Below are 23,820 nucleotides of genomic sequence, written 5' to 3' on the forward strand. Positions count from 1 at the left end.
AAAATTCTTAAGAAAAAATCTACTTCACGGAGGTAAATTAATTTTTTTTTGTCTAAAAAAAACATTCAAATTGAAAAAAAAATCTTAAACACATATAATTTAATTCTTCTTTTCTCTCTAAAAATCCCAATAAATAATAACTATTCTCTGCAAGCATGACCGAATCTATTAATTCCCAATTTTACCTCAGAACATCGCCACTTAATAGCTTTGTTTTTTTTTCATTCTTTCAACTTTCGTAGCGAATCAAAACGTTTCATTAATTTTTTCTCTTGGAATTTTTCTCCTACCCTTTAAAACCGACCATTTTTAAGTAGATTAGCGTAAAATTCAAATATAATGACTTCAAATGATGATGATGAAATTCCTTGAAAAAGTTTTCATGAGGGTGGCCTTCCCGCGTTTGTCTTTTTGACCCAAAGAACACAGCTTTTGTGATAATTTGGCACGCATCAGTTGGTTTCTTAACCCAATTCTATGGAAAAAAAAGTCATCATCGTCATCATCCGGACCCGAAACGCCATTCAAGAAAACTAAAAAAAAAATTAGAGAAATAAAGAGATCCAACAAATCATCGTCGAATGTTTCGAATTTGACACAGGAGCCGGATACACACTGCTTTTGCACGACGAAGAAGAAAGAAGAAACTTGCAGCTATTATGCTCTATTATTGTTGCGTCCACACAAAAATAAAAGGAGAGAGAAGAAAAAAAAATTACTTACAACCTTTAACAACCGATAATATAATGAACACAAAAGTTCCCATAGTCTTTGTAATTTTTTTCATTTTTTTTCTTATTTTTCATCATCTTCGTATGTTTTTTTTTTATCAAAGACAACAAACAGAGGTAATACTTAAGTGTTAACAATTTCGCTTTTAAGTGTTGAAAATTCAAGAATTTATGTGTGTGTATGAAAAATACCTCCGGAGAGACCACCTACGCGAAAAACGAACGAAGCGCGCATAAAAAAAATGCAGAAAAGGTGTCGAAAATAAATTTGGAATTAAAACGTGTTTAAGACATCCTTGAAAAATTGCAGCAAAATGGCGAACAAAGCAACTGACGAATAATTAAAGTTTGCGGTTTTCACAAAAAAAAAGCTACTAAAAAGCAATTTTACGTGTTTTTATTGCCAATTGTCTGCACAAAAAAAAAATTATTAAAAAAAAAATTCACTTGATATCCACGGGCGTTTTTCTTCGCGTCGCTTCACAAGAGGCAACACTTGAGGAGAAATGCACCAAACGACCCGTGATTGGATAACGAACTAATCCATTTTAATGAAATTTCGAACAAAGAGCAACAATTCACTTTTTGTACCTTTTTTATACGCCGCCTGCGTGTGTGCGAGCGATTAAAAATGAGCTTTTAATGATACATCGATCGTCAGCCAATCACGTGGCAATTCGAAGCTCCGCCTCTCTCGAAAGCTTAATTAGCCGCATTTGTGCCACAGACTTCCATGCACGACGAAATTCTCTCACGAAACGAGAAAGAAGAGAAATACGAAAAAAATGTTGAAAAATTAGGAAAGCTCGCACGGCACAACAAAAGCATACACGAGATCGTAGATGAAAGACGAGTATCAAAGGTGCCGGACAATATTTTTTTTTTTCGTGTGTGTGTTTAGTTTCAACTCTCGCTCGTGCACGACGTATACCGTGTGTCGGAAATGTGTGTTTCAGAATATTATCCTTACGAAAATACACGTTCTCGAATTCAGTTGTGAAACAATGTTTCGTAGATTAAGTACTGTCCGAGATTTTTTTCGCTGCATTTTTAAATCTTAAGGAATAGAACGGAAAAATATTAGAAATATTTTCGTGTTACGTGAGAAAATATTTTAAAAATAAATTGTGAAGTGAAAAAATATTAAAAAAAATAAAATAACTTAAATAAATGAAAAAATTAAATAAAATAAAAAAATAAAATTATTAATTAAAAAATAATTAAATGAGATTTTTTAAATAAATAAATAATAAAAATATTTAAATAAAAAATTAAAAAAGTGCCCAAAATAAATAAACAAATAAAAAAAAAAATAAACACAAATAAAATGGATAAATCTATAATATTTTTGGTATGCCTGATGGCGCTTTGTACTTGCGCGGAAGTCGAAAGCAGAAATAAACCAGGACGAGGTCGAGGATCAATGTGGTGGTAAGTTACTTGTTAAAATTTTTATTTTTTATATAAAATTATTTCGCTTGTTGTTGTTTTTTTGTTGAAAAAAAATAAATTAAAAAAAAAAAAATTGCAAAAATACAAATCAATTACATAAAAAAATAAAAAATTAATAAAATTATAAATTATATAAATTTAATTATAAAAAAAACTTTCCTTTAAAAAAATTATTCAAAGAAATATAATTAAATAAATAAATAAAATTAAATTAAATAAATTTATTTTTCTAAATAAGTTCCTTTACTTTTTCCATCGTTCAAAAAAAAAATATATAAATAAAATAAATTAAAAAATAAGAATAAATAAATTAAAATAAATGAATAATTTAATAATTTTAAATTTTTTAAAAATATTTTTTAAATAATTTTTTTTCTTTAAAAAATAAAAATTAAATTTTATTTTATTTTCTAATTGAATTTTTTCCGATTATTCAAAAAAAAAATAAATAAATCAATAAACGAATGAATTAAATTGAAAAAAATATAAAATTTTCTGAATATTTTTTCTTAAAAAAAAATAATTAAAAATTAAATTAATTTTATAAATAAATTAATTCAAAAAAAAAATAATAAAATTAAATTAAAATTATTTTTCTTAATTAATTTATTAAATTTTATTAATAAAATTAATTTATTGAACAAAATTCTATCCTTTTAAAAAAAATAATAAATAAACAAATTAATTTTCTGATTAAAATACCTTCCTTAATAATAAAAAAATTAAAATCAAATTGAAATAAAATATTTTCTCGCGATGAAAGACGATGATGACCAACCGCGATGATTTTCTCTACGTGTAATTTTAATTCATTTAATATTAATGATGACTTTTGATATAAACACTCATAGTCTCAACTCTCTTTCTTCATGATGAGAGCTACAACAAAAAAAAAGCATCGCTAATAACTCTTCTTCATTTATTTTTTCAAAACTTTTAAAATGTTGCATATTCATGATTTCATGATGCGAGATTAAGATGTGTATCTATTTTTTTTTCTTCATGATATTGTCGTGGATTATGAAGATGATTTTCATAAAATTTTCTGTTTCATTTTTTTCCTTCGTTTTGTTGAAGTACAAATTGCTTCACGGGACATGGGTGTCGAAGATAATTTGTACAAATCATTATATTAAAGGAATTCTTCACTTTATGGGTGATCTCTCGGTTTTCATATCTTAATAGCTCGAGAGTTTCGTTTTTTTTTTGTTGATTGTCACTTTTTTCTTAATTCTCTTATGTGAGGCATTCAAGAGGTGCTTCTTGATTACTTTTTAAATGTTTTTTAGAGTTGAATTTGTCACGCAAGATTTTTCTGGGTACTCCCGAGGAAGTCTCTAACCATTCAGTTGACTTCAACTGTTTGGTCTGTCATCGAAAAATGAAGGGAAACAAAGCAAAACAAGAATTAGATCAGTTCCACAGTTTGTTGTTGCAAAAGGACCGACCTCCCGTTGCCTCGGAGTTGCATACAAAAAGTCCGAAAACACGATGATGGCATCGTTAAAATGCAATGATGAAGAGATTTGACATGTTTATTTCACACTTTTTGTCATTTTTTTTCATGCAGCGTCGGTCAAGAAACTTTTTCTAGCAAAAAAAAAATTTCTTCTCGTCATTTATCATCATCACCTGACTGCGAAGTCAACTAACGAAGCAGCAAGGTCCCCATACTAATAATGAATTACAAATGTACTTAATTTTTTTTTATCGACATCTCGCAACACTGATCACTCGATACATAATAATTTGCAGTGTGTGCGAAAAAAAAGAAGCAAAAATATTTGAAATATTCAGCAGCGCTGTTGAGTAATCAATACGCATTATTAACGAATTCAATCAAAATTGATCAATTCAATTCCCCAGTTAATTGATGAATGATGAAAATGACAGCGTAAATGTTTATGTTTGCAATCATTGGTGGTAAAATTTCAATTTAACAGTTTTTTTGCCCGTGCAGGCATCCTTGGAGACACGCACAAAGATATTCCCTTTTGGTTTGTTCGTACGATGCGCGTTCAAATAAAAAGTATAAATTAAAAATTAGCAACATTTCTGCCGTGGAATAAATTTCATTAAAATTTTTTTTTTTGCGACGACGATAAAATTTAGTTGATACATCATAAAAAAAAACGAGAGACAATAAATACGAGCTTCTGTTTCAATGGATCATCGAGAAAATAAAAAAAAAATTAAAATAAAAAAATAAACATCTACAAATTTTTATTTTACTGCATAAATAAACATTAAAATAAAAATAATATTAAAAAAAAAATCCCGGCGATAAGGAAAAAAATGCGCGAAATCAGTGAATAGTGGTTTTAAAATAAACTTTATTGTGATAATTTTTGAATAAATTATTTAAAAAAAATCAGTAAACAATAAAGACACACACACGAGAGAGAGACATTTCGCAGTTGTAATTTGAGAATTATTATGTTAATGTTTATAAATCATTCATAAACGTTCTGACAGTCGTTTAAACCTGACGACGACGACGATGATGATGCGGCAATGTGCTGTCTTAGATTTGATATTAAAATTAAAAATTAAAAACAAAGTCAGACCACCTAGCGTGCGATACGCAAATGTGTATGTATGATATGATATGATATGGAAAAAAATAAGCTTGCTTCGCTCACTGACTTTCACAAATAAGCAGGTCACTTAAAAATTGACAAAAATTACTTTCGTCACATTTACACATTTATTTTTTGCGTTAAAATGCAATATTTTTTTAATTAATTTAATTTTTTATATAAAATATTTTTTTTATTTATAATAATAATTAATATTCTAATGTTTTTTATATTTATTTAATATAATTATCTATATTTATTATTAAAAATGTATGTTTTAATTATAAATTAATATATTTTTCAATAAAATTATTTATAAATAAATAATTTATTTAAATAATTATTTTTAATTTATTTAAAAAATTAAATAAAATAATTTTATGTAATAATGAATATTTTAGTTATTTTTTTTTTAATTAATTAACTTGTTTCTTAACAAATTATTAATAATTTTCAATTATCATTTTTTTTTGTAATTTTTGGACAATTTTATTATTTTAAAAAATATTTTAATTTTTTAATTTTTTTATATTAATTTTATTATTTAAAAATTTAATAAAATACTTTATTTTATTAATTATTTTTTATTTAATACTTTTTTAATTTTTTTAACTTAAAAACATTTTTATTTTTTTTATTAATTAATTGTATTAAAAATTTTTAACATTTTTTAAAATAATTTTTAATAATTATTTAAAATTTATTTCCATTGTATTTAATTATAATTTTTAATTAAAGTTTTAATAAAATACTTTTATTTAAAAAAAAATTATTAATTTTTATTTTATTATTTAATAATTTTTTTTAACGGATTTTAATAATTTTCAATTATAATGAATTATTTAATTAATTATTTAATTTAATTATATTTATTAAAAATATTTTTTTATTCTAAATTAAATCATTTTAAAAGCAATTTCAAGCTATAAAAATAAAAAAAAAATTATTTATCTTTCTTTTTCAAAATAAAAATATCTCGAAAAGACTCAAATTTATCATTAAACTTACAGGTTTTACAATTTTTCTTGGTCAAGCGTAAATATTTCGTTTGCCGAACAAAAGACACAAACCAAACCAAAAAATAATCCGTCGTCGCCGTACACACGATTGTTTTAAATTGATTGAACACGACTGGAAATGTCACTATTAATGAATCAATTAGACATGCTTTTGACTCTTTTTTTGGTCTTTTTTTTTGTGTGTGTGTCGTAATTCTCTCATGATCTTATGAATCATTTAAGGTAGCCAAGCCACGATTTAAAAAAAAATTCACATAGCGAGAGAGAGCAAAGAGACGAAAATAATATCATATCATTCGTAACATAAAAAGTCTTAAGTGCATTAATATTCTTAATCTTTGATACACTTAACATTAGTTATGAAAGAAGAATTCGAGAGATAATAATTTTTTGTGTTTTTTTTTCGTTCGGGGGGATATTCAAATGAATGAAAAAGAAGAATTTCTGAATTATTACTCACGCGTTGATGATCCAGTTTGTCTCCAAATGAGAATATTTAAAACAAAAAATAATAAAAAGGAAATCATTTTTGATAAAATTTCTTTTCTTTTTCATTAAGTCTCGAATACAAAAAAAAAAAAAAAATGACGACGACACACCGATTAAACACTCACTGAGTTAAATGATATTAATATTAAAATAATATACTTGTTGATGTTTTTTGTCGTCGTCGACGTCGTTCTAATATAATTTTTATGTTTGGAATTTGATGGTGCCGGAGATAAGCTATAATAAAAGCTAAATGTGTCAAATAGTGTTAACATTAGAATTTTTGACAGTCTATTTTTTTTAAACTCACTTTAAACTCATTTTATTTAAAATTAAATTATATTTAAAAAAAATATTTTATTTTAGAATTATTAATTAAAAGTTATAAAAATAATTATTTTGATAAATTTTGTTTTTTTTAAAATTAAAATTTTTAATAAAATAACTCTATTTAATTTAAAAATAAATTTATTTAAAAATATTTTTAAAAAATTAATAATTTATTAAATAACTTAATTTAAATTAAAGATTAAAAAAAATAAAATTAATTAATAATATAGAATAAATAAAAAATACATTTAAATTAAAAAATATCAAAATAATAAATAAAAAAAAATAAAAAAAAATAAATAAATAAAAATTTTAATATTTCAAAAAATAATTTATATTTAAAATAAAATTATTGAAAAATTAATAAATTAAATATTTATTATTTTTAAATTAATTAAAAATAATAAAATATTATTTTTTTCAAAAAATAAAAAAAAAAATAATTAATTAATTTTATTAATTTTAATTTTAAAATAAAATTAATTAAATAAATATTTTTTTAATTTCTTTTTTAAATTAATTATGAATGATTTCCATGTCAGTAAGTCACCCATAACAGGTGCCTTACTCCGCATAACTTTTAATTAAAATTCATCAAATGCAAATCTGAGACTTCTGTAAAAAAAAATTATACAAATAAAACGTGTGTAATGAATTCAATTACAAAGCGTTATTACAAAGATAGCGAAAGTGAAGGCGGTGTCACCTAATTACCATTTCAATGTGAAATATAATTAAATATTTACACACTCATTTAAATATTATTTGTTTCGAATAATATCGTTTTTGTTGCCGCAGCAGCAACTGCCTCGACTTTAAATGACATATCGAATTACTTTGTATTTTTTTTATTTTATTTTTTTCCGGTCCACGTTTTGTTTTTTTTTTATTTTCTTGTTCAAGAATTCGCGATGATTCAGAAAATGCATGAAAAAAATATTTAATATCAAATAAAATTCGCAAAAAGTCAAAGTTCACGAACATTTTTAATGCGCAGGACCGACAAGAATTACAAAAAAAAAATAACTCTGGACCGTTCTTGATTCATCTCTTTATTATTGCCAAGTCGTAAGAGTTGTCTTAACGGCAAACAAAGAGACATGCGATAATAATTTTATGAGTACACATCCGACGGTCAAAACACAATTCATTCATGTCTTGTCGCAACTCTTTTTAATATGAGTGGCGCATTCTCACCTTTGCATTTGATGGTTTATCTCACAAGCTTTCTGTGTTTTTTTTCTGAATTAACTCACGTCGTTCACATTTAACAACAGAGAGACAACAGTTTACATAAATGTATTTATTTTAGTAGCTGCTGAGAAAATAAGTTGTTCCAAATTAATCATGTTTTGCTAGTCTTCTATGCAAATGACAACGACAACGACGACGATGATGATGTTGGCTGATGATGATGAGACAATGGAATGGATTATTATTTGCTATGTTGATATAAATTATTATTGCGTTGTTTAACACATGTGTGAAATTCTTCGCGAGACGAGAACAATAAAAAAAAATTACAAAGTACAAAAGAGTTCAATTAGTGATAGGAGAGGAACGGTTATTAGCAGCAACTTGACTCATTTTTATTATTGTGTGACGTAAAAAATTATTTTTTTATGAATTTAACAAACAATTTCTTAAAAAAAATCAATATTTACAAAAAATATTTTATTAAAAAATTTGTTAAAAAATAAATTTTAATTTTTATTGAAAGGAATTTAAATGATTGAATATTTTTAAATTAAAAGTTTATTTGAACAAAGTATTCAAAACTATAATAAAGTCATAAAAAACCGCAAATAATACAGACTGAAACTCATAAAAACTTAAAATGGAAGTTTGAGAATTATTTTTTTTTCTTTATTTGTAATAGGTTTTTTTTCTAAATAAATAAAAAATAATAATAATAAATTAAAATAAGTATTAATTTTTATTTAAAATTATAATTTTAAATTTATTTTTAAAAAATTATTTTATTAATTAATTTAATGAATTATTTTTTTTCATAAATTTTTATTTATTAATTTAAAATTTATGTTTGAATTTAATATTCATTTTATTTTTATGAATATTTTATCATTTAAAATATGAATTTTATTCGAATTTTGAGTATTTTTAAATTAATTATAATTTTATTTTAAATAAATGCCTTCTATAATAAGTCAAAATTTTATTATGAGAAATACAAAAATAAGAAATTTCTCCTTTTTAATTGTTTAAAAATTACAGAAATTTATAATTAAATTTGAAAAATAATTATAAAATTTTTAATGTTATTTTTATAATTTTTTCATAATTATTTTTAATAATTTTATATTTTAAAATTTTAATTTTTTAATATTTTTAATTAATTTTTTTTTATAAAATCTTGAACACACAAGTGCAAAATATTTATTTATTTGACTTTAAAAAATTATTTTTTTTTAATAAAAATAAGTTTTAAATAAAACTTCAATTAAAAATCAATTTAAAAAAATTAAATTAGTAAAATACTGAAATTAAAAAAAATTACTTTTGATAAATAATTTAAAATATTTTTTTTATAAATATTAAAAATAAATTATAAACATAAATATTTTTAATGAAAACTTACTTCTAAGCCTTTAAAACTTAAAAACAGAAACATCTTGCCTTTAAAAGTTTATCCAGGTGAAAATTCCCGTCGTTCTTTATTTTTTTTATGGAGTTTCCATTTCTTTATTTATATTTTCTTTAAAATTTTTTATTTTATTAAAAAAATAATAAAAAAAACTTTGGTCACCTTTTCCCCTTCTGTATCATGTAACTTGAGAATTTTTTATGTAAATATCGCAATTTTTTTCTGTCGGATATCATCTTCAACATTCAACTTCCTCTTTCATAAAATTTATTTTTATTACAAAATTCCTCCCTAATTCCCTAAAAACGAAAAAATAAATAAAGAAATATTAAAAAATTGGTCATCATCCGTGTTTGTTGGTTCAAAAAAAGAAAATAACCATCCAATGAGTGCACTTGAACAACAGAAAGCATAATACTTAACGAAAAAATCCTTTGGGTTCACATGTCACACATTTGTTTGTCTTCTATGCGCTTTTGTTGATTTACAGATTTTCGCAAGTTTGAAATTTTTTTATGACAAATCAAACAATGATTTATATTCACATCTGCAAAGGCTTATGAGTGCCAGTAATTGTCCGTTTATGTTCGTCTCGTTTCAGCTCTGAGAACACAAAACAACCGATTAATGCTTTTATTTAAAGTTATATTTGACAAACACTTAGCAATTCAATTTAAATTGTCTGTTTGTCCGTTCCGTTCACACAAAAGTAACAACAACTAACTTGCCCATTTGTGTTTTTTTTTGCCTCATCTGTGTTTGCTCAAATAATTATCTTCTTCACACAACAAAGCCAGCACCTGTAATAATTTTTTTTTTTTTTTTTTTTGCAGGGGAATTGCGAAGGCCGGCGAACCAAATAACATCACACCGCTGAGTTCGAGTTACATGGATCCGGCGATCCATGCGACGCTCCGACGAAAACAGAGAAGATTGGCGCGCGAAAATCCCGGCGTGCTGGCGGCCATAGCAAAAGGAGCTAATATGGCGATTTCCGAGTGTCAGTACCAATTTAGAAACCGGCGATGGAATTGTTCGACGCGAAACTTCCTCAGAGGCAAAAACTTGTTCGGCAAAATCGTTGATCGCGGTAAGAGTTTAATAATTATTTAGCATTAAATTTATTATTAGCTAATTACATAGTTTGTCAACTGCTTGATTAACTGCGACACAGCAGAGTTAATATTTGCATAAAATCAATCAATTTTGTCTCGTTAACGTGCTCGCTCATTTAACGTTAAACTATAAATGACAATATTAATAATAAAGAGATCTTTTTTTTTTTAAATAATAAAAAATAAATGTTGCGCATTGTTAGGCGGTGCGGCGGCATGAGATCGACCTACACAGTGCTCTTTTTGTACATTTTACAAGATAATGCGGTAATTGAGTTACAATACTTAAAAAAATATAATCTTAAATAATAAGTCATGTAAACTTATCTCCATATTTACTTCTCTTTATTTTTTGTTCAACTAATGTAAAATGATGTTTTATAGATTATTTTTATGTGCGTCTCGTTTCATAGGCACTTCTGGATCATTTTTCACTTTTATTGCTAATTTTTATTAATTTCAATATTATTTGCATTTTTCATGAATAAATGAACGCGTGTGCTTCGATGTTCTCATTTGCTAAAAAAAAAAATATGCAAAAAAAAAAAAGAAACAAATTATGTTGTTATTCAAATTAGTTACTTTTGGAAGAAAAAGGTTAGTTTAGTTGTTTAAATTAGAGACAGGTAGTTTTAACAAGGTGTTAATTTTTTTTTCGACATACCTGCTGCGACACAATGGTCGCATTTTGTTAAACATACAAAGGCCAGTAACAAATGTCTGAAGAGAAAAAAAAATAAAGAAGAAGAAAACCTTACAGAAACTTAGCGGTGGTAGATCTTTGTTTTGCATGGCATGCTACAAGATTTATCACATCTATGCGCTGTGTTTGAACTTAAAAGGGCAAGTGACAAACTTTGTTGTTTATGGAGATTCGAAAAAATATTTACAGATATTGTTTCCTCCTTTTTTGTTTAAAAATACTTCATGATGTTGCGTTTGAGGTGTGCACGAAAAAGGTGCTAATAGGTACTAATGTGAGGCTTAAGAACGTCCTTCGTCTCCAGAGACACGCGTTTCGGTGCTGTTTGAAGTTTATCAAAGGGTTTCATGTTTTATAAAAGTTTAAAAATTCTTGAAATTATTTTTTTGAATTATTTTTAAGTTTTGACAAATAATAAAGAGCTGAAAGTTAAAAACTGAAAACTAACAAAGAGCTGAAAGTTAAAAACTGAAAACTAACAAGGAGCTGAAAGCTAAAAACTGAAAACTAACAAGGAGCTGAAAGTTAAAAACTGAAAACTAACAAGGAGCTGAAAGTTAAAAACTGAAAACTAACAAAGAGCTGAAAGCTAAAAACTGAAACCTAACAAGGAGCTGAAAGTTAAAAACTGAAAACTAACAAGGAGCTGAAAGTTAAAAACTGAAAACTAACAAAGAGCTGAAAGTTAAAAACTGAAAACTAACAAGGAGCTGAAAGTTAAAAACTGAAACCTAACAAGGAGCTGAAAGCTAAAAACTGAAAACTAACAAAGAGCTGAAAGTTAAAAACTGAAAACTAACAAGGAGCTGAAAGCTAAAAACTGAAAACTAACAAAGAGCTAAAATCAAATTTTCACTAAATCCTTTAAATTAAAACTTTTAAAAATCTCTCAAACAAAACTAAAAATCTTGACATACAAAATTTCAATTTAAATCACTTTTCAACAATCTTTTACAGCAAATGCAACTTTTTATGAAGTAATCATCATCAAACAATGCATAAAACTTCATAATAGCCCGAAAAGTATCTTTTTTTTATTTGTTTGTCAATGTTAATCCCCTCATCGGTCCATAAACAATTAAAAAATGGCAAATTGCCTCATTATTGCCTTTAACAAACAATTTTTTCGGTGTGACGAAATTATTACTAATAATTGATTGATTATTCACAAAAAAAAATCTGCAAAACTGACCAAGTCCTCTCAATACAAAAAATTCTAAAAGAACTGAGCGAGAAATTCCATTCTTCCAAAAAAAAAAAATTATTTTTTTGAAGCGTTTCGCCTAATCAAGCGTGCATAATTGCCGAATTGTATTGAGCTTCTTTTGTATTTAATTTTTAGGAGAATAAAAAAAAATATTATTGTACATTATCACCCATGATGATTCCTTATTACATACATAAATTTATCATCGAGGCAACTCCCAGAACACCCAGAACGACAACTTCTTCGTCATCTCGAAATGATTTTTTGTTCGAAACATCTCAATGAAACCCTATTAAAGCATATCAATGTATTTCTATTGTTGAGTGAAAATGTGTGAAACTTTTTGTTTCATTCTTTATCTCTTTATTTTTTTTTCCTGTACCTTCATACCGAACAGTTACCCAAACAGTAAAAATATGAAAAAAAAATCTTCTTCCTCCTGTTCCTTGCCTGGATGTCTCTCGGGGTGTGTGTCGAATAACAGAAAAAGGAGCTTTTTGGTGGTCGGTCAGTTCGAGTTGAGAGGAAGAAAAATAAAAAAAAAGAAAGGTACCTTGAAAAATTTCTTAATTTCTTGACAAGTTAAGAAAAACAGCTGCGATCGCTTTTGTTAAGAAAAAAAATTAAAAATTGTTCATTCAGTTAATGTCACGGTTAAAAAGCTTTTTTTAAAAAAAAAAATTTAAATCTACATTCTGTAAATAAAGGGAAGGCAAACTATCATCATTTATTATTTATTGAAGTAACACACCAAAGTTTAACTTGTTCAACGTTAAAAAAAAAGACGAACGAAGCAAAAAGACATTATTTTAACGTGAAACACATATTATCATAAATTAAACAAATGAATTTCCGTGCAAGTTAAGTTTAAGTCATTTCTTCATCGTAAAAAGGCGTTTTTTTATTTTATTATATTTTAATTTTTTTCTAAAGTAATTTTCTAACGTTATCGTAGTTTTTTGAAATTTTTTATATCTGTTTGCCTGCAGATTCCGAGAAATTAATGAACTTGTGTGTGAAAGTTCCCTTTGTTGACGGTCATTAATGTGTGTGAGTAATCACAGATAAGAACGGAATAAATTAACAAAGAGTTTAACGGTAATTATGTCGTGGCTTGTCCAAATATCGATCCATCTTCAAAAAAAATTTTTTTTTTATTTTTTTGAAATCGCACCCGAAATCGAGCGCCTCTTAAAAAGAAATAAAAATGTTGATCAACTTAAATAATTTTATGGTAGCAAGCCGATGACATTAATAAAATAAGATATCAATATCATCATCTTCTCGACTTCGTACGAACCGAGAGAGGAGTTTATTACATATTAATTTTATGTTTTTTTTTTCTCTTTTTCTGCATATCTCCGTGTACGAGCAGAGTAGAGGATTAAAGAAAAAAAAATCCAGAAAAGCAAATGCTTGTAAATAATTGATTGATTGCCTTTAAATCGATAGCAATAAATTGAATTTACAAAAAAAAAAAAAATTTAAGAGACATTTTTTTTTTCATTTTTTGAATGGCGTTTCATGGCGTGTGGTAATTGCAACTCAAAAAGCACTTCATTCATTCTAGGCAATGACTTCGTTTTGCTTTCATTTATTTGCTTTAAAAAAGTTTTTATGCGCCTCTTTCTCATAATATCATCCATTTCATGCAAATGTAATCATAATGAAGAAAAATAATGGTAGAGAAATGATATTTTTTTTTCGTTTCGTATAAAATAAGAAGAAGAAGTCAATACGGGCGGTCAAACGTTTTTCATATTTTTTTTATCCGTTTATTGGTAAATCATGTCACATTCCGGTGTATGTCAGTTCTAATTTATTGACTGCAAATTTGTTTCGGTATTATAGCGCACACACATTTTTTTTTATTATTATATTATGATTATGTGAGAGAAGGAAGATATTGATACTGGTTCAGATTTTTTTTTGCTTGCTGCCTTATTGGCTTGATTGCGCACTTTAGTTCGTTTTTTTGGTTCACACGGCAGGAATTTTTTGTTTTATATGATTTTTATGAAGCGCCGCGAAATTGATTTTTTTTATTAAATTAAATTATTTTTTATAAAAATAAAATAAAAAAATATTTTAAATAATTTATTTCTATTATTTTTATATTATTTAACTTTATTTTTAATATACTTAAAGTTATATTTTTTATTTTTATTTTAAAGAAATATTTTGAAATTAATTTTATTTAATGAAATATTTTAATATTTAAAGAATAAAATTCTATTATTTGTTTTTTTTTTCATAATTTGTAATTTTATTTTTTTCCCATTTTTTATTTTTATTTTAATAAAATAATAAATTTTTAATAAATTAAAAAAAATATTTTAATTTTGATGAATTAAATATTTTAAATAAATTTTTGATTTTAAAAAATTATGTTTTAAAGAAAAAAAATTAATATTTTTTATTTTAAAATTAATTTTATTTTTTTTTTAAATAGTTTTAATTTAAAGAATTTTCATATTTAAAATATTTTTAATAAAAAAAAAAAAATATTTTTTTTTAAATTATATTTTAAAAAAATTAAAGAATAAAAATTTAATTTTAAAAATATTTTGGGTATATTTAAAATAATAAAAAAAAATAAAATTAATTAAAAATAATTTTAAAAAATTAAAGAAAAAAAAATTAAAAATTAAAAAAATTAATAAATATTTTTTTTATTAAAAAACATAAAATTTAAATTCAAAAAATGTATTGATTAAAATTAAAAAATAAATTAAAAAATGATTTAAAATAAATTTAAAATATTTTTATAAAATTTAAGAATCTTTAAAATAAAAAAAATTAAATTAAAGTTTATTTTTTTATTAAAGAATTTTAAATTAAAAAAAATATTTAAAATATTTTAAAATAAAAAAAATATCAAAAAGCAAACAAACAACAAAAAAATTAAAAGATAAAATATTTCAATTAAATTCCTCGTCATCATCAAATGACAACAAAAATTCTTCTTTTATTATGATAAAAAAAAACTGAAAGGGATGTAATTGTTCAAGAACATTCATGAATAAAAATATTTTGTTCGTAACAACACGCCCTCTAATAACATAAATGATAAATTACAAACGAATGAATAAACATTAGGCACAATTAGACGTCTAACCCCTTAACATTTTAAAAAACAACAACAACAACAACAACGGTAGTAAAAAAAATATTTTTTAAATAAACTGTGATTTCTCTTGAAACTCATTCAAATTCATTCAAAAAGGGGCTTTTTGTCTAAAATATTTCCTCTTGATATATTATTTGCATGTTTTTTTTTCATAAAACACCCGAAGTTGGAGTCGTGTGTAAAACATGATGATAAATAACATGTTGTAAAGTGTTTCTCACTTTTTTTATTATTTATTTCATTATTCATTAAAAAAATAAGAAATAAATAAAAAAAAACCTAAATGTCAATAAATTCCATTTACATATTTTAACTACAAGAAGCAGTGATTTTTTGATAGCAAACGTGTGTAAATTAACATATAACAATGTTACTAAATTTTCTTAATGTGAGGTATACCTGAAAAAAAAATTTTTTTATTTATTATTAAATATAAGATGAAAAAAGAGATACCGATGGTAGACAAAATACAATAAAACAATCAGATGCCGACACAAACGACATGATGAGAAAAAGCAACAAGATGCTATCAAAGCGCACACTTTATTTCAATTCTATCATATTCGATGTTCTCCTCCGGATCATTTATTTTTTTTTTCAAAGTGTGTAAAATGTGTACGACGACGGCTCGAGAGATGAGTATATCTATCAATCTTTGAATATATATGTTCCAAAGTGTAATATAATATATATAAAGTAATAAAAGAAACACACAGTTGGAGATTGAAATAAAACATCCTAATTAGCACCTATGAATATTAAGTAAAATTTATTTGTTGTTTTGCTTCTTCCGTTTTTTTTTTTGTTTATTACATGCTGTGTATTTATTATGACTACCTTTTATGATGTGAAGATTTTTTTTTCTTTATTTTCTTTTATTTAACATCTATATTATATTACGTTTAACCCATTTATTGCGTTTTTTAAGATTTTTTTTAATTTTTTGATTGACAATTTTGTCCAAAGGACGGTCCAAAGAGTGATCAAAGAGTCCAAAAAATTCGTTTTTTCCCTAAAAAAAAATTTAAATGAATGAAATTTATCCTCTTTTATGTTGGATCAAAGAATAAACTAACCTTTTATGTAAATTGAGTCGAGTTGAGTTGAGTGAAGTGTGTGTACCTAATGTTTTGTATAAACATTTTTGTTATAATTAATTTGGTTGAATTTGGTGCGCTTTGTTGATTCTTTCTATTATCGCTTTATTTTTTTTTTTGTTGTAAACAATGAAAAGGCTTGTATTTGATTTCAAACCGAAAGTACGTTTAACAAAAAATTAACCGGATATCCTTTAATCTCGTCTTCTTCTCAGGTGTTTGCTGTATCAGTTATCAAGCAATTATCTAAAAATAAATAAAAAAAATATATTAATTTATTTTTTAAATATTTTTTTTTATTAATTAAAAAAATATTTTTTTAGTATTTTGATTTAATTTTTTTTTAAATTTTTAAATTATTTTTTTAAATTAAAAAAATATTTTTGAATATTTTTCAAAGCATTTTTAATATAAAAAATATTTTAAAAATTAAATATGAATTATTTAAAAAAAATTAATTATTTTTAATTAAATTAAAATTTTCTATATTAATTAAAATAAATATTTTTAATATTTAAAAAATTAAATATTTTTTTTATAAAATATTTTAATAATTAAAAAAAATTAATTAAAAATTTTAATAAAAAATATTTTTTAATATTTAAAAGATAATATTTTAAATTTAAGTTAATTTATTTTGATACTTAAATTTAATCATGAAAAATTATTAAAAAAAAATAATTTATTTTATTAATTTTTTTTAAAAATTTATTTTTTAATTAATTTTTTTTTTAAAAAATTTTTTATATTTTTTAATAAATTAATTTAATGATTAAAAATTAAATATTAATTTTTTTAAATTTTCTAATATTTTTCAGGATGTCGTGAAACAGCATTCCTCTATGCCATCACAAGTGCTGCCGTTACACACTCAATAGCACGTGCATGCTCCGAAGGCTTAATCGAAACCTGCACATGCGACTACACGCATCACCATTCGCGCATCCAGCAGGGCAACAATGTTGGCGCCATCGGAGTCCGTGATTGGGAATGGGGCGGTTGCAGCGACAACATCGGATTCGGCTTCAAATTCTCGCGGGATTTTGTCGATACCGGCGAACGAGGTCGCACTTTGCGAGAAAAGATGAATTTACACAATAACGAGGCAGGAAGAGCGGTAAGTCAAACAATAAATATTTTTCTATTTGTGTGATAAAGTATTTAATAATATTTCTCACACATCTCACGGAGAGAAGTTTGCCGAGCAAATATTGAGAAATATTTTGTGTGAATGTGTGATAAAAGAAAAAAAAAGTCAACTAGGAGAGAGAAACGGAGATGAATGATACAAAATGTCAATAAAATTAATCTTTATTTAATTAGTGAAATGAAGTAAAAAAGAAAACAAGCAACTGTGGGAACGAATTTTTTTATTTTGCATGCCACCTGTACAAGTTGTTGCTTCAACTGTTTTTTATGGACTCACAAAAGTAAAGTAATTTTTAGTGTGTAATAATTTTAATTTTTACACACATCGGATTCTCTTCTCATAATAAAAAATTGAATTTTATTCGAATTAAATTTTGTTTTGTAAGAAACTTTCGAATTACGTTCCATAAATTCCACAAAAAATATTTTTTATTAAAAATTTAGTTCCAAAAGTTAAAAAATTTCTCAATTTTATTAAAAAATAAATCTTAAAAGTTTAGATTTTCAAGAAAAATTTTAAAATATTTTTTTAAATGTGTTCCAAATTTTAAAAATTTGTCCTAAAATATGTTCCACAAAATTAATTTTTAGCAAATTTTTATATTTTAAAAAATTATTTCATGCCTTAACTTTAAGTTATAAACTAAAAATTTAAAAAAAAAATTTTTCAATAAAATATCTTTAAAAAAAAAATTTTTTTTCTAAAAGCTATGTTCCATAACCTCAAATTTTTAATTAAATCTCGTTCCACAAATTACAAAATAATGAAAAATCTTGAAGAACTACATAAAATAATTATTTTAATCAATTTAATCGCATTTTAATCCTAATACGCTTGCTCTCTCTTTAAAAAGGTATCATTCTTAAATGCGAAAACGGAAAAAAATTCACTTAGGCATTAAGTTGTTGAGTAAGAACATTCATAATATATATAAATTTTTGTTGAATGTGCCACCCGCTGCTTAAATATACAAGATAAATATACCTGTTGAATCAGAAACCAATAAATTTATCTCTCTTTTTTGCTCAGTCCGTACGATAAACGCACAACAAGTTCATTTATTTATTTATGTTAAAAAAAAAAGAAAGAGTATATCTCGCATGGAGTTGCAGAAATTTATATTTTGTGATATTTGAAGCTTACTCAAATGAAGTTAATCTCCTTCTTCGTCGTCGTCGTCGTTGTCGTTTCCGCGTATTTCTCTGTGTGTTTGTTTGTGAGAGAGTTTTAATATAAATATTTATTGATAATAGTAATTAAAAACAATTTCCTTTCCTTTTTTTTCGGTCCACAGCACGTTCAGTCAGAAATGCGTCAAGAGTGTAAGTGCCATGGCATGTCGGGAAGTTGCACGATTAAAACGTGCTGGATGCGTCTTCCGAGTTTCCGCGTTGTTGGCGATAATCTCAAGGAAAAGTTTGACGGAGCATCCAGAGTGATGATCAGCAATAGTCACAAACCGAATGCCGAAAACTCGATTAACAGTGCCCGATCGAACAGTATGAAGACGGAGAAGAATGTCGCCTCGAGTCCAAATAGTGTGTCGAATAATTTGGTGAGCGTCAAGGGAAATTCACATCAAAAGAAAATTAATCGGTGAGTTCAGATTTTTTTTGTTCTTCAACATTTTACCTAAAAAAAAAATTAATAAAATTTTAAAAAATTTATAAAATTATTTTGAAAATTTTTAATTTAAATCATAAAATAAATTAATTTTTAAATAAATTTAAAAAAAAATCCAAAAATTCATTAAAATTTTAATTAAATAATTTAATTTAATTTAATTTAATTTTAAAAAAAGTTTTATAAAAAAATTTAATTTAATTTAAATTAAAAAAAAAATAATTTAATATAAAAAAAATAATTTTAAAAATTTAATTTTTAAAAAATTTATTCATAAAATTTAATTTAATTTAATTTTAATTAATTTTTTTAAATTTAATTTTTTAAAAAATATTCATGAAATTTTTTTTATTTAATTTTAATCATTTTTTTCAAAAAAAATATTGTAAAAAATTTTAAACTAATAATTTTTTTTTTTTTTTCTTACAGTTACAGTTTCCAATTGAAACCCTTCAATCCAGATCACAAAGCCCCGGCCACAAAAGATCTCGTCTATCTCGAACCCTCTCCCGGATTCTGTGAGAAAAATCCCCGTTTAGGCATCCAGGGCACGCATGGGCGAATGTGCAACGACACTTCCATCGGCGTCGATGGATGCGATCTCATGTGCTGCGGTCGAGGCTACATGACGAAAGAAATTGTCGTTGTCGAAAGATGCGCATGTACCTTCCATTGGTGCTGCGAAGTCAAATGTAAATTGTGTAAAACGAAAAAGACAATTCACACTTGCCTGTAATTTTAAAAATTTTAGTATTTTATTACTTATTGTATTAAATATTAGTAAGCTTGTGAATATAATCGTTAAATTTAAAAAAAAAATCATCAGGTATGTACCTTGAGAAAATTCTATTCATTATTATTACTTTTTAATAATTTTATTTAAATAATAATTTATTACTCTGTAAAAAGTAAAAAAAAAATCTGAAAGCCGTTCGTTGCCAAAACCCAAGAAAAAAATTAAACTTTATCTCGTTTCTTGAATGAAACGAAAGAAAAAGCAATAAGTGAAAACTTCTGTTTTTATATGAAAAAAAAAAACATAAAAACATTAAGAGATCAAATGATTTTCACCTTTTCGATAAAGTTTGACACTTCATCGCGCGCGTGTTTTCAATGAATTATGATGAAAAAAAAATCGTAAATACATTCCATGAACCTTTTATTAGATTGCGTATTAATAATGAATAAAAATTCACTTAAAAAACGACGAAAAAAAATTAAACCAGATCCCAGTTGTGTTGATTATTATTAAAATTATTATTATGGAAAGAAAAAAAAGTGTACCGTATTAATTAAAACATGCATTAAATGTCTTATATATGCGTTTAAATGGGTGGTTTAAGAAAATATTTATTATCTTGCTCTTTTCATGTAAATAAATTGCATTAAAAGAATTTTTATTTATTTAAAAAGATGCAAAAAACACACACTCTAATTTTTTTTATATATATATTTTAATAATAATCATAAATCTTCTTCTGTAATAAATAAATTTAAACCACTTTTCATGCATCGTGCTGAAAAAGGAGTAATAAATGTGTACTATTTCTTAGTTTTTAAATGTGAATATTAAACTTAAATAGATTTAAATCATATCATCTTAGAATTAGCGACAAACAACGAAAAACCAACTTGTATAGAGTATATGTAAAGACTGATAAAAATTAGCGAACAAACTTATTTTTATTATATTATATTTAATAAACTTCTTCATTGTAAATTTGAATTTAAAAAAAAAATATTTTTTAATAAATATAGAAAACGCTTCAGAACAAATGCAAAACAAAATCATGACCAGCTTGTAACATAACACAATAAAAAAAAATATTTTGAACTAAAAAAGTGATATAAATATAATGTTTAAGTTTAGGCTATAGAAACAAATATTCAACCTTAATAAAAAATGTAGCCATAAATTTTAAAGTTATTTTTATATCATGAATAATTAAAATTATTAACTTAACTTAATTAATTAATATTTTAACTTAAAAAAAATAGTAATAATAAATAATTAATTTATTAAATTAATATTAATAATAAATAAATAACAAAAAAGCAAAAAATATGCCTTATTCAGTCCTATTTGAACATGAAGTAGTTTTCCTTTTTAAATAAATAATATTGTTTTATATTTAGGAATTTTGTAAAAAGTAAATTTTAAAATTGTTGTAAATTTTTTAATTAAAAAAATAAAAAATGAAATTGATTAAAACCGGAATTTTATTGTTTTTTTTTTCTTCTTAAAATAAAATTAAAATGGATGAGTTTGAAAGGTAAGTTAACATTTTTGTACAACTTTTTCTTAAAAATTTAAAATTTAATTTTTAAAATTTAAAATTTTTCTAAAAAAAAATCATTTTTGTACAACTTTTGCATAAAAATTTAATTTTTAAAATTTTAATTTAAAATTTAAAAATTTTTCTTAAAAGAAAATTAAATAAAATTTTTTTTTAAAAATATATAAATACATAAATTTTATTCAATTTCAAAAATGTTTTTTATACAAAAAAGTTACGTTAAAATAAAATTTTCAGTCAATGAGGGGTTTGTTTGTCGTTTCGCCCGGGCCTCACGCCTTTCCCTTAATAATAAAAATTCCTGGAATTAAAATTTTATTGTTAAAATTATATTTAAAAAAAAATAAATTTATATTTTTAATTTTAACTTCTTTTAAGACATTACTATGTTTAATTATTTTAAAATTCAAAAATAAATATATTTAAAATAAAATGTTATAAATGAAAGAAACATATTTCCAAAATTAATTATTTTGAATTTTATTAAATTTTAAAATTAAATTTAACTTAAAAAAAATTAATTTTAAAAAAATTAAATAATTTTTTTAATTATCAAAATTATTTATTAAATTTTATTTTATTTTTAAAATTTAAATTTAATTTGAAAAAAAAAACAAAATCATAAAAAAATTAAATAATTTTCAATATTATCAAAATTATTTATTAAATTTTATTTTTTAAATTTAAATTTAATTTAAAAAAAAAATAAAATCATAAAAAATTCTTAAAATTACCAAAATAATTTTTTTTTTTAAATTGGTAGCAATGACAAGCAAGATAACAGGAAGCACTTTTCCTTCCTTCTCATCACAATAAAAACAAAATAAAAAATACTCACCTGTGCATTCACAAAAAATATTTTACAAATGACGCATCAAAAAATGTCTTTGAAACAAATGAAAAAAAAAATACTTTTAACAATAATAATCGATCCATCGTTAATTTCTCTTTCTATTTTTTTTTCGCTGATAAGTAAATTTAATTACCTTTTGATTTTCTCTCTTTCATTCACAGTTTTCTCTGTGGCTTGATATCAAATGCACACACACACAAAAAATACATTTAACTACTCTTTTTCTTTCTTCGCAGCTGTGCATTCTTTTCAATTGATACCACAAGATTAGTACAGTTTTTTTTTTATATATTTTAAAATAATAATAATATATACGATTAAGATTTTTTTTCTTTACTTTTTTCCACAGTGTGCTGTACAGAAAAGATAAAACACATCAGACGTATAAATGTAAATTTATATTATACGATGTTAATTTTGTGCTTGACTCAATTTATTATTCGTTTTCTTTTACTGCTGTTCGCTTTCCAGTAAGCAAATACAAACACACACACACACAGGCAAAATGACTCGCCGATATCTTACTAACATGTTGCTCGCTAACCTGGTGGGATTTTAAAGCACAGTTTAATGATTTATCATTAATAACTTTCTTGCTTTGTTGAAAATTGAAACATCTGCGTGCGTACGTGGCTGTGTGTGTGTGTGAAAGATAAAATATATCGCGACCTCACAGATCAGTGATCTAGTATTTTCATGTTTTTTTATGTAAATACATTGTACGATATATATCTTCATAACCACAACAACAACAACAACAAGGAACGGGATTATGCAGCGATCGCTTAAATATGTTGTTCTGCCGCAAAAGGTGAATCCAGTGATGTATTTTTGAGTTTTTGGAATTAATGGTTTTCCAAAAATCATTAAATTTTTTGCTTGGTTTGGATTAATTATTTGGTTTAATTATTTTTTTATTAATTAATTTTAATTATTTTTAAATTAAAATTATTTTTAATTTATTTTAAAATTTTTTTTTTAATTTTTTTTAAATTTTGAATTTTTTGAAGAAATACGTACCACAAAAATGCTCAGGGCCTCAAATCCGCAACTGGATGAATCAATTCTGAAAAGAAAAAAATAATAATAAAAGTATATAATAATAATCATAACATAATAAATATTTATCCGCGTGTGTACTTTGCTTATCGCGAGAGATTTCGCTTCATTTTATGTGTATTTGCGGGTAATTAGTTTGACGTTAATGATTGATTCTATAAGTGCTATATGATACATGATTGCGTTCTTGTTTTTTAATTACTTTATTTCATAACGTTCGTCGTCGTCGTCGTTCGCTCTTTACTCCTTTGAGTGTTTTCTTTATTTTATTTATATGCCGATTAATGCGCATGCATGCCATGTACATCGAAAGCTATTAAAATGTTTACCTTTTTATGATTTTTTTTTTAGTATTATTGTACGTACATTAAGTGTATTAAA

The 23,820-nt window shown here is 24.1% G+C and overlaps 1 protein-coding gene across 1 annotated transcript; it reads left to right on the plus strand.

Annotated features, from left to right (window-relative positions):
* The first annotated feature begins 2,058 nt into the window (after window positions 1–2,058).
* Window positions 2,059–19,966, plus strand: LOC134832279 (protein wingless). Its single transcript, XM_063846264.1, has 5 exons — window positions 2,059–2,162; window positions 10,039–10,295; window positions 17,276–17,574; window positions 18,902–19,203; window positions 19,660–19,966. Exons 1-5 carry the CDS (start codon window positions 2,059–2,061, stop codon window positions 19,964–19,966), a joined length of 1,269 nt encoding a protein of 422 aa, XP_063702334.1.
* The last annotated feature ends 3,854 nt before the right edge of the window (window positions 19,967–23,820 follow it).

This window comes from Culicoides brevitarsis, chromosome 2 (genome assembly GCF_036172545.1).
Source record: "Culicoides brevitarsis isolate CSIRO-B50_1 chromosome 2, AGI_CSIRO_Cbre_v1, whole genome shotgun sequence".
NCBI lineage: Eukaryota > Metazoa > Arthropoda > Insecta > Diptera > Ceratopogonidae > Culicoides > Culicoides brevitarsis.

Excerpts from the sequence above, each read along its gene's own strand:
- LOC134832279 (XM_063846264.1), top strand. The coding sequence starts at position 2,059 with ATGGATAAATCTATAATATTTTTGGTATGCCTGATGGCGCTTTGTACT. Across the intron at positions 10,296-17,275 it reads CGGCAAAATCGTTGATCGCG|GATGTCGTGAAACAGCATTC; the intron begins GTAAGAGTTTAA and ends AATATTTTTCAG. Across the intron at positions 19,204-19,659 it reads CATCAAAAGAAAATTAATCG|TTACAGTTTCCAATTGAAAC; the intron begins GTGAGTTCAGAT and ends TTTTTCTTACAG.